The 12,130-nt window shown below is 40.4% G+C and overlaps 1 protein-coding gene across 1 annotated transcript; it reads right to left on the bottom strand.

The window, feature by feature from the left end:
- Positions 1-1,720: 1,720 nt before the first annotated feature.
- On the bottom strand, positions 1,721-5,995 carry LOC113173821 (extracellular calcium-sensing receptor-like). The gene is made up of 11 exons (XM_026377405.1): positions 5,847-5,995; positions 5,450-5,741; positions 4,742-4,984; positions 4,532-4,627; positions 4,143-4,443; positions 3,843-4,015; positions 3,530-3,760; positions 3,303-3,426; positions 2,764-2,957; positions 2,384-2,662; positions 1,721-2,149 (listed from the first exon to the last, which is right to left on the bottom strand). Exons 1-11 carry the CDS (start codon positions 5,978-5,980, stop codon positions 1,721-1,723), a joined length of 2,496 nt encoding a protein of 831 aa, XP_026233190.1. The 5' UTR covers positions 5,981-5,995.
- Between the last annotated feature and the right edge of the window lie 6,135 nt (positions 5,996-12,130).

Genomic DNA, 12,130 nt, shown 5'->3' with positions numbered 1-12,130 from the left:
ATTCGAACCCCAGTCTCCCACATGGGAGGCAGTGATGTTACCACTACACTAACCAGCCACATGAAAGTGTCTGGAGAACATTATGCCATGGGGAACATTGTGCTGCCAGAAACATTGCTCAGCATGACCAGTTTGTTGGTGGGTCAGTTATAGTCTAGGAAGGCATATCCATGGAGGCATGCACAGACTTCTACATGCAAACGACACCCTGAGTGCCAGTTGCTATTGGGAGGAAATCCTTGGACCTGTTGTCAGACCCCATACTGGTGTAGTGGGTCCTAAGGTCCTAGGACATAGTTTTGATTCATCACACCACTAAGTTACACCTCAGACAGTCTGGGAGTCCAAATCTGGAAGGAGATACCCCAGAGTATGCCCTGACATAGTGTGGACTCTACATGCTTATATGCAGGTAGGGGACCGTACTTACTACTGAGTTCCATTTTGAGTTGCAGGAATAAATTCCAGTCATTCATTTTGCCTGCTTTATCCCATAGTTATGCTTCTTCATTCTTGTCTCTCTTTTTACAGGTATCCATTGTTTCTGACATGTATGTTTCCAAGGTGCTTGCTTGACTTTGGACTATAGATACTTTTCCTGATAGAGTTGCTACTAGGATAGGAAAGTGTGTCAGCCCAAGACACGATTGGTTGACAATCCATTAGGAGAGTTCAAGCAAGAGAAATTAAGAGCAGAAGTCAGCTGATCTGTTATCACTGCAGCATGATAAGGTGTTTTGGACCCTGTTAACATTAGCCAGTTAGTGTTTTAATAGCACATATCTTTAGAAAAATCCAAGATACAAGTATCCAAGAGTCTACAAGGTTGTGGATAGTCAGGGTACTACATACACTGCTGAACACTTTTGAGGGAGGGTTCTTTAACACGGTGCATACGTCAGACATTATGCAAACCCAGTTTCCAAAAGGACCAGAACTCAGCTTGCCATTTCAGAGCTACCAGAGCCTTCAATTGCAATTCAGGCCTTAAATTGACCTGGTCCCATTCTGTTGCTCAGAATGTAAATTGGTCATCCACCATCCGTGGCGTAGGTGGTTTGGTTCTCAGCTCTTTCTGTCATATGCTGAAGTGTCCTTGTGCAAGAAATTGAATCTCAAGATGCTTCTGGTAGGACAGGCTAGCATGGCAGCTATGCCATTAGTGTGTGTTTGAATAGGTGAATGAGAAGCACTGTAAAGCATTTTGACTACTGAAAAAGAAGAAAAGTACTATATGCAGACCATTTATCATTTTTATTGTGTCTTGAGGCAGATAACAGCATGTTTGGTTGTAAACTGTTCACAAATAAAATGATTTCACTATTTTTGGAATGTGTCTTTTAAATTTTACATACATACATTTCAAAGCATTTTTGGATTATAGATGAAAATTGTATATGACTTTGGTTTTATGTTGTGTTTCCGTCCATACCCCAGCTTACTTTCATTCTGAATTAATAAGCGTCAGAGTGTAAGAACACATAACCTCTTCCAAAACAGGGTTAAATGTATTTGTTGTATCTTTGATAAACAAAAAAAATTATAGTCAAATAAGATGTACATTGTTAACATTAAAACAAATGACAATAAATAATGTTAATCTCAATATCCATTTATTAGTTCCTTAAAAGACATGAGTCTAGATACCATACAGTTCTTATAATCAGATATTTTATTATAATTCATTTTATAACTCCCATTTTAAGTATTAGGTATTGACTTATCTGGCCATTAGATGTTTTTTGGTATTTTTCTCAGGCCTCAGAAGAATAATAAAACACTTTGGGGCAAAGATACAGAACAGTAGGCCATAACTTGAGGCCAGGATGGCAAAAATCTCCACTGTAACAGTGTACTTCCCAGGAGAGCTAATGTAAGCAGGGACAAAGGCAACCCAGACAGCACAGAAGATCAGCATGCTGAAGGTGATGAGTTTGGCTTCATTGAAGTTGTCAGGAAGTTTTCTTGCTAGGAAGGCAAGGAGGAGACAGAGACAGGCCAGTAGGCCAATGTAACCCAGCACAAGTGAAAATGCCACAACAGAGCCCATAGCACATTCAAGAATGATCTTGGGTCCCCAGATGTCCATAATGTCTCTCTCTGCAGGCCGAGGAGGAGCCAGGGTCAACCACAGAGCACAGATCAGCACCTGGGACATTCGGGTTAGTTCATTGAATGGAGAGGGCAAAATAAAGAATAGTTGGAAAGGTCATACTTGGAAATCTAAATTATGGACAGAAAATGGTTCAGAACTTAAAAAAGAAAGTGAATCTCTATTTATATAAGTGAACTTGTCCTGACATTGAGGAGAGTAGTGAAAAATGACCTGATACATGAAGCCGTAAAGGCAACTGTATGCTGCTATAATTAAATGTAGCCGCACCTGTACCAGGGTGCAGATGGAGATACCCAACCTCTGCTGAGCAGGCCCAACGTAACGCATCAGGTTTTCCCCTGGTAGTGTGGAACGAAAGGCCACCAGGACCACCACAGTGCGGCTTAGTAGGCAGGAGATGCACAGTACAAAGCTGACTCCAAACAGTGTATGTCTCAGCATACAGGACCAAGCAACTGGCTGTCCAATGAAAGACAGCGCACATAAGAAGCACAGCTTGAGTGACACCAGGAGCATGAAGCTCACCTCAGAGTTGTTGGCTCTCACCTAAGAGAGAGATTTAACGTAAGGACACACACAGATAAATCACAAGGTGTTTAATGTGATCATTTTTAATGTAGATCATTTGGGATGGTGCTACATTTTACCAAAGGTGTGTGTCGATAGTAAAGGAAGGTGGCAAATGTGGTAGCTGTCAGTACTGTCCCAACAGCTGAGACAATGGAAAGGATGATTCCCATGGTGTCACTGTAAGAAAGGAAATCCACCGGCTGGAGAATGCAGACTGTGTGGTTTGAGTTGGACCAGAACCGCTCAGGACACCGAATACACTCCAGTGATCCTGTAGAAGAAACAGAAGTAACAGAAACTAGTACACAAAACCTGATACAGGTGGAAAGTCCAACATGTTTAACAGTAACAATAACAATAATAATAATCAAAATGATAAGAACAAAATTCTTTAGGCTTTGGAATTAGCTCCTAAATTCCTTTATTATTAGTGAGGCACAATAACAAGGCATTCATTAGGAATTAGGAAAATAGAGTTGTTATAGAAACCTAAGTCTACAGTGGCTGCTAATACATGTATCATTATTCAAAATAAAAATTGAATCAGTATGTAGAATATTTGCACAAAAAAGTAAATAAATAAAAAGTAAAGTAAGTAATTTATTCTTCAAAGTACCTGTTTTATTGGTAATTTCTCCATCAGCACAAGGCAGGCAGTCAAAGCAGCACACAGGTCTCCCTTTCTGCACAGCTCTCCTTGTACCAGGGGGACAGGGACTGCTACACACAGACACGGGCACCTGGGATCAGGTCAGATAGTTATATCACAAGCGAAGACTCTGGAGTATGTCTAAATGAGTAAAAACAGACTAATGACGGACAAAATAAGATAAAGATTAACACCTTCTGTCTGCTGTCTCCTCCCCACACCACACGGTCCATGTTAATGTGGAACTGACCGTCTGGCCCTTGAGAGGACAGGAAATGGCCAACAGTGACAAACTCCCCTGCTCCCTGAGGAGTCACATGCCAGTTGATGATATCGTATGAAGCAGGCGGGTCTCCGTTCTTGTCAAAGTTCATCCATTCCTTCAAAGGTGTTGAAAAGTTCACTTGTCGCAGGTAGTGAGCTATCTGAGACAGACAAAGGTTGTTCTAAATTTCTTCCTCAGCCTGTAACATGTATGACATCTAAAAATTGTAGGATTTAATGTACTTGCACAGGCTGTAATCTCTGCAGATCAGGACACCGGCCTTCCAGGAAGGGACCTTTTCCAGGTTCACAGGCCAGCATTTCTTTAATTGCATGAGCGATAGCGTACACAGCCTTGTAGACGTTATAAGTGATTCTTAGCTGAGACACATCTGCATAAACACTCTCCCCAATGCCTACATGTCAGTCATTACACAGGATACATTAACAAGTAGAGACAGTTCCTTTAAAAAGACACAAATATTGCAAGTGAATTAAAATAAAGTAAATGTTAAGATTTATTATTTTACATGTTTTGTTTACCTATGACCTCTGAGCCTGAACACAATTTCCCTCCCAGTCGAGCACTAAAAGAGCATCCAAACAATGTTTCCCAGAGTTCCTTCAGGAGAGGGTCTGAGCTGAATGAAGCCAGGCTGGGATTGAGGCGAGTCAGAAAGGGTCCTAGTCCGGGTATATCTGCCCTTCGTAAAGCAAACCCTACTGTTCCAGCCAAGGAGGGAATGTTATGAGGGACAGAGATGATACTGTACGTAACCCAAGCATCATTAGCAATCCACTGCTTGTTTGTTACATTCTGTTCAACCACTTCCTCAAACAAAGCCTGACAACGAGATCAGAAGAACAGGTGTATCACTCTGAGTGTGTCTATTCTCCAAAGAATGCCATAACTAAGTCTTTAAATTTTAAACCTTTGCATCCAGATCTATGAGAAATGCTACCACAACTGTGGCAGTGGATTTCTGGATGGTTTCAACAATCCTTTGCATTGTTTTCTTTGGATAGTCCTTCAGATGGAAATTAGCAATATTAAGGATAAAAGAGAAAACAGCAGATGGTAAGAAACAGACAACTAGGGAGGGCATATGTAGTCACACTGTCAATATGAGTCATTACTGTACCTTTGGAATTACTTCATGGTAGGCAACACACACCTCAGTTCCCCTGAGTGCTTCCATTAACATCTGAATCCCAAATCTGCCAAAATCATCATCCGCAGACACCAGCCCCACCCACGTCCACCCCATGAGGCGCAGCAGCTCAGCCATGGCTCTCGCTTCTGCAGCATCACTGGGCATTGTACGAAAGAACAGTGGATACCTCCTCTTATCACTCAAACACCCACAGGAGGCTAAGTAGCTTACCTGGGAAGAATATGTGGTTGTTGGACAGCAAGAGAATGAGAGAAAAACAGAAATGGAAACTCGTTCGGAAGCAAAACTCTACTCTCTTTGTATTTGACCCATTTTAACTATTTAGTAGCTTTTTGCAGCTTTGCAACTCCCAATAATACTTTTTCTCAACTTTCAACTCAATTATTGAGGCCAGTGTTTTTGTTAAAGGCAATATCACAAGCATCTCTAAAAGCTAACCTTCATGTCTCTGAGACGTAAGCAGCCAGAGGAAATTCTCACTAACCCACAGAGATCTTGTCTACTAAACAGGGACAGCTGTTGGGTTTGCATCCATTAGCTACTCTCACTGAAGCAGACATGTAACACTGTTTCTCCCAAAGACGTGCAAGCAGAGAGGAGTGACATATGAAATACAGTATTTCACAGCAAAACTAACAAGCACATGAATCATGATTGTGTTTTATACATTCTCACCATGGGTATATCAAACACCCCAAGGGTGTTTGCCACAATAATGGAGGCTGAACTGCGTGGGTCACCAACAATAACTGGCACCACAGGTCCAGATCCACATTCTGAGTTTGCCAGATCAACTTCCTGTCCAGTTACCATAGCCATGGCTGCTAACAGTGTGGTGCTCTCAGCTAAACAAGTATCAGCTGCCAGATACCCTAGGGTGAAGTTGGGTAGGAGGTCTGTGTTATTGTTGATTTCCTCTACTGCAAAGATCATGGCCTGAAGCCAGCGATAAGCTCGTTGATGAAAACTGCACACAGGAAAATCACATGATGATCATCAGTCTTCATAAGGGCATGTTCAACAAAATACATATAACATAATATATAGCATAATCATTTCTTTAAAATGATACCTTTCACAGGAAGTGTTATTGTTTTCACTCTGAAATTCCAACTCAGGCGGAGGTGCCTTAACATGAACAGGGAACAGGCCTCCGATCACTAAATCTCCTGCCTGATAAACACTACTTGGAATAGACTTTACCATCAGCTGGCAGGACTCCCCTCCATAAACCCTGTGGGTAATTCCAGCAAGGCAGCAGACGAGCAGAGCACAGATGTGCATCACTTGGAAGATATGAGCACAGTGAAGAAGGAAGGACAAACAGCACTGATTAGTTAACACAAGTATCTAAATACAGGAAACCACTTTAGGTGAAGTAAGAGCCAAACCTGTACAGAAAAATTGTGACCTTTCACTTTTTTGACGGAACAAGCAAAAAGCACAATTCGTAAATTTAGCGTTTTATTCTCTTTTCTGACACAAAGTCTTACCTCAGTTGAGTTACACAGATGTAATACTTGCCTTGACGAAAGTGGCTGTGGGTCAGTTCTCGACACACCAAAGGATACAAGAGGAGGACGAAGCATCTGATATACAGAAGTCACTGCCACATGGGAGAGGAATCAGATTCAAGCTTGGCAGGAGGAGAAAATTAGTTTGTTTTTGAAGGTGGAGAATACAAGAGACATTCAGTTGGAGTTAACACGGTAATGGAGGAAAACCCAAGTGTGTTCATTTGCATCGCCAGGGATAACCATTTCAAAATAGGTGACGCAACTGTAATTTAACTTATCTTATTACTATCACTTTGCACTTGTTTTCAAAGTTCATCCAGATCACCCATGTAGATTTTTGGATATTTGATGGTCGTCATCAGCCACCTTCTTCAGTGACAGCAGGGCAATTCAATGAAATCGTGCAATCAATTTGACCCCATATTGCTTAGGATTCAGCATATTAATGATTGGCTGCGTGGACATGTGAGGGTGCTTGTGAAGATGTTCGAGTAGCATAAGAAATATATAAGAGAGGCCTATTAAAGATAAGAGGGGATAGATGGAGAAAGAGAGAACTGTCATTTTCAGAAGCAGGGCTTGTCAGTGACAAGTATTAATTTAATTACACCACGAGTGTCCTATTTTCTGTTCTCTCTTCCTTTCTTTCCTCTTGTTCTTCCCATGCTCTCCACTTTCTCGACCACCTGATCTCTCTCATGTCTGCTCGTCTCTTTCAGTCTTTGTTGGTTTTTAAGAGTTTCCAGTAATTACAGCTTTCCTCGTCTCCTCTTGTCTGCCATTTTCAAAATTATAACTCTTTCTTGAAGAGAGATCAACATGAATCTGAAGCTTATCACAAAGGGGAAAAACAAAGGGGAAAAATAACTTAGCAACAAGAAGCTGTTGTTTTATATGTTATGTTTTAAACCTAAAAACATGTAGGGCGTAAATTATTGAGTTTTAGAGCTGCTGGTATGGGGATACATTGCATTTATCGCCAAGCTACAACACAAGGCCTTGTCCAACAGTAACACAAAACACAACAGCTGTTAAAGATTTTGAACAGATGCATTTCATTTACATTCATTTTATTTGTTTTCTTTTAGCTCAGATTTTGACCCACTGTATTTATCTGACTGAAAAGGACCAAGAATCCCCTCTAGAGACAAAGTTGCCAGCCCCAGCTGCAGCAGTTCCTCCAGGGGAATAAAGGAAGAGGAGCCCAGGGCCTAGCACAGCTGGGACTAGCTCTACAGAGAAAAGGATGACGAGACGAGAATGGTCATGCACATCTCCAGAGGACGAGGGAAAAATGTTAAGTTTCTGCCAGTGATATAATTCTGTTTGTGAATGTTGAGGTGAGGGGAACAAGCTAAAGATCGATGGGACTGATCACAGGCTAAGAATGGATTTAATTCCAAGTCCAGCAGATTTGTTTCACCCTGCCCTGCCGGACACAGACGTCAACTCTTCACCGCATGAAGCCTGGCACAGCACCCATCACAACAAAAAGATTAGAGCGGAGAGAGGTTCCATGTCCAAAAGAGGTAGGAAACCACATTCACCCAGAGAAAGAGCCTGAGTTAAATTCAATAAATCTTTCCACACCCTCCCAACACCTTGTTATTGATTCTATATTTGTCTCTGTAGGTCTAAGAGCTTCGTCCCACAAACTCTTCTCTGTTTTGCTGATGGTTGGATGGATTGTCGGTTGCACAGCAGTTGTCTACTTTGTCTTCATTTTTGCTTGGGTACAAAACTGTCTTTAAATGCTTGCATGTGTCCTTCACATATAAAATGTGTCTGTATGTGCCTAAAGAGCCGAAGGGTTAAAAAACACTTCTAAAGTAATATCAGTGTATTTTAGCCAAATAAGCATCTTGGCTGTTGAGGATGGTGATGTTGGTCCCCAGTCTGAAATATCTGAACAAATACTGACTTCATTTGCATATGCATTTTTGTTGGCTGGCCCTCACAGCTTCAGGAGGCTGTGTGAGAATTGGGTTCAGGTAACGGTTAGGGGTAGGGGTTATGAACACTTGAAATCAGACTGCAACAGTTCTGTTATCCATCTGTTGCCTGCCCAGTCACTTTATTTTGGCATGCCTGGTCACCTACTGCCCTTCACTCACTGTCCCTTGTGACTTTACCTCCTTTACCACAAGCACCAGCCATGCCCAGCTGCAGTTCTTCAGCTAATCAGCCTAGACTCTCGTGTCGACTTCTCGTAGCTCTCCCAGGAACTTCCCTCCCCCTTCATGCTCGTGCTACTTGCTGCATAAAAACTTGATGATAATTGGAAAACATCCATCCATGCTGCTCGCCTGCTAGAGCTAATGCTATAGTGCTAATTACATTTCAATGCTGCCAACCTATCAAGCTACTTGCCTGTTCATATTATTTGATGGTTTGCTTAGGTTGTATAAATTTGTGTTTTCACCTGTTTCTTACCTATCCTGTGTACCTAAGACATAGCCATGTACTTTATTTACCTGTCCACATTGTTTGTGACTGTATTTATTGCTGTGTATATATTTACTGTTCTTATTGTTGACATTAAAACCCCTTTAAACACCTAAGGTTGTTTAAGTTAATGTTTGTGGGCTTAAAAATTTGCTTTAGCCTGTGTGTTGACTGTATTAATGGATTTTGATTCTCTTTCTTTGGCAGAAAAAAAGATATGTAAGGGGGAAACTGAATTCATCACAGAAATTAATTTTAACTACCATACAACACAAGAAAGAAAAGATCATCTTTATGTTTTGATATCATTTTTCTATTAAATTAATGCTGAGAGCTATTTCAGCAGACCTACAAATGATGGTATAAAAGTGAGTAATGGATTGCATTTTATCTCTATCATGGTCGAATGGTAATGATGTTTAGCCCTAAAGAATTTTTTCTTTGACATGAATAACTGTCTGCCCTGTTAGAAATTAATTATATAAGAATATTTTTGTTGTTTTCTCCCTGTAAGCTTAATATATCAAATAGTCTTCTTTACAGTATAAATTATGTGTCTTTCAGGCATAGCAATTTAGAAATCTTACTCTATGATTAAATATATAATAAGCCACTTTTTTATTTCAGTTTTACAGGTTGCTCCACTTCACTCAGCAGAGTTCAAGCAGTGATACTACAGGGAAACAGGCAGTGTTCTGTTACAATTACATAAAATAACTGGATATGTTGTATGTAAGTGTGTCCTCTGTGTATTCATGTCACACAGCTGAGCATCAAAAATATTGGGTGTTAGGACTGGCAATGTCGTTGCCATGGCTACCACAAGTCCGTGTTTTGTATTATTATTTTAAGAAGACTTGCTTATGGTGATAAAGCGCTGTGAAGAGAAAGACAATGGAGAGTAAATTGGGTGGAGAATGACACTTTTTCACACCCTTTTAATTATTATAGACTGCTGATAATTAGTTTTTTTTCATGCAAGCACTTGATGTACCGTTTTACTTTGGGCTCATAAACGAACCCAAGCCTAAGCTGAATAAAGCACATTCTCCAACATTTCAGTCAATATTTGGAGTTCAGCTCGAAGCAATCTGACTCCAGTTTGCCTGACATGTCAGCTCATAAGTTGCCATTATAGCTTACCCTCCAAGGGTGTAATAGTAACACTGTCAGCTTTAAGGGCCATTTTGAAGTCTGCATTTAATAACAGGGAATTAGATTGTCTGGATGTTGCTGCAGGTGGTGCCACATCCATTTTCCAGTAAGTAGGAGCTATAAGTCTTATAAGTCTACACAGGCCAAATAAGCCTGTACAATCTGTGTTATGTTGAACATGTGCACCAGATGCAATCATCACTTTGACAGGGTAATGAGGGTCAAATGGAAACCTCCTGTAGCACAGCAAGGCTGTAGGGTTAGCAGAAACACATGCATCATGCATAAACACAAGCACATGTGCATGCAGGCACACCTGATAATACGTACATTGCCTCATGCACGTGCACGTGCAAGAAAGGCTTGTGTTAAGTTAAGCTTCCGTCAGTTATGTTGTTAACATGTCCATTTTGTTTCAACAACAAAAAAATACTACTCATCAAGAAACGCTGCCCTCTCTTTCAGCCAGCCAGTTTGGCTTTTCTGTCCTACAACATAGTGCTTTAATAAAAAGACTGTCAGGTGTTACAGCAGAATGAATTTCACAGAAAATATGTTCTAGCCAACAAACAGTGTCACAAAATGTTAATAAATGACAGAATTAGTCATAGTGATAGTAATGATCCAGATAATTTTAAGTTTAATAATTTGTTTTAAAGATGACATTTTCTTTAAATGTCTTACAAAAACATACTTATTTTCAATATTCTAATAGAGTTTGAAACACTGGACATGTCAGTATTCGTACTACCACTACCACTACCGTTTGTAGTCATAGCCTCAGACCTGGCCTAAGGCATGTTGTTTCAAAGTCCAGGGGTTTTCAGGGTAAAGTCATGACTCCTTTGGTCTAAAACTTGTTTTTGGGACCTAAAGAAAGCATTGCACGAGAACCCGATGCTGTTTGCCTACATGTAGGGAATTCTCAAGTTTGTTATAGCAGGAGCTCTAGGCTAGCTCCAGCTGTGCTTTACAAAAATCAATAAAACCCTAAAATAAATTCAGATACCAAAAACCACAATTGGAGTAAAGGGATCTTATACAACTACTGAGCTGCTACATGGAAGAAACTAAATACGTCAAGGCAAATTATTTTCTCAGGGTGATTTTCTTTGAGATAAAAAATTTCATCACTCTGTGCAAGAGCTAAATTCATTTTAAACATCTGCTAGATTTATCCCTATGGTATATGATGTTTGGGCTGCTGGAGCCTACTGTATCTGTGTGTCATAATGGGTAACACTGCAAAAAACAACTCAGTGAATGTGCTAGCGTGCCTACGAGTTACTTGGCCTGAAGAGGGCACTGAAATGGACAGCACAACAAAGCCTGTAACCTAGAGAAGTCCTGCGTGTCAAAGGAGAAGTGACATTCAACATTGTGACAGACACTTTATATCAGCTGAACCAATTAAGTGCAGTGGCCTTCACGCCACTCCTGATCTCGAAGCAGTTAATTAGAATCCCATGATCTCCAGAGTCACTGACTGCACTAAGATGTAAAAGTAATGAAACTGATCTTTCACCTGTCTCCCACTAAAAGAGGTTCAATGAATAACTCAATGATAGTCTCTCTTACTATCCAATACCCTCAGTCAGGGTTGCGCTACTGAACAAATGTAACAAATTCAATAAAAAAAAATAATTAAAACTATTTGCTGTTTGCAGTATGTGAGGAGAAAAACAAGCACGACTTTAACCACACCAGCTACAAGAATATGTGATTTACAGAGCATGTAAGTAAGCCAGTATGTGAAAAATAAATCAGATCCAGAGCCACTCATAAGAGGAAATATGAATTATATATATCTATCACTGCAGCCTCAGATGACCAGTGCAGATATGCTGATCAACCACAGGATGTCACTGTTTCACATTGATTGCAGAGGGAGACATTTCTACAGGCTCAGGCAGACAGGTATACATATTCTTCAGATATCACTTGAAATTTACTGTGAATTAATAGAAGCAAATTGGCCATTAATGGAAAATGATGTGAATATGTGAATAGTAGTCATCACTGTGATGTTTAGATATTGAATAGGCATTTTCATTCTGTCTGTATTGGGCATTTGTAAATATTGAATGTGTCTCTTTGTCTTCATGTTAATGACTGATCATTGAAAACACGTGTAACAGTGCAGACTCTGCTGTGGGCATTTCCTCATTTTCTCCGATCCCTACAGAGAGGGGAAAAAGGGATGCGGTGGGGGTGGGGGTGTAGCTGCAATTCATACTGA

The sequence above is a fragment of the Anabas testudineus genome, chromosome 13, assembly GCF_900324465.2.
Source record: "Anabas testudineus chromosome 13, fAnaTes1.2, whole genome shotgun sequence".
NCBI classification, from domain to species: domain Eukaryota; kingdom Metazoa; phylum Chordata; class Actinopteri; order Anabantiformes; family Anabantidae; genus Anabas; species Anabas testudineus.
This window is presented reverse-complemented; position numbering and strand designations above follow the sequence as displayed.

What these genes read in the sequence shown, in the direction of transcription:
- LOC113173821 (XM_026377405.1), bottom strand. Translation starts at nt 5,980, where the DNA reads ATGGTAAAGTCTATTCCAAGTAGTGTTTATCAGGCAGGAGATTTAGTG. An exon ending in AATAACACTTCCTGTGAAAG is followed by an intron (nt 5,742 to 5,846) that starts GTATCATTTTAA and finishes TCCTGTGTGCAG; the next exon opens with TTTTCATCAACGAGCTTATC. An exon ending in AGAAATTACCAATAAAACAG is followed by an intron (nt 2,958 to 3,302) that starts GTACTTTGAAGA and finishes TTTCTTCTACAG; the next exon opens with GATCACTGGAGTGTATTCGG.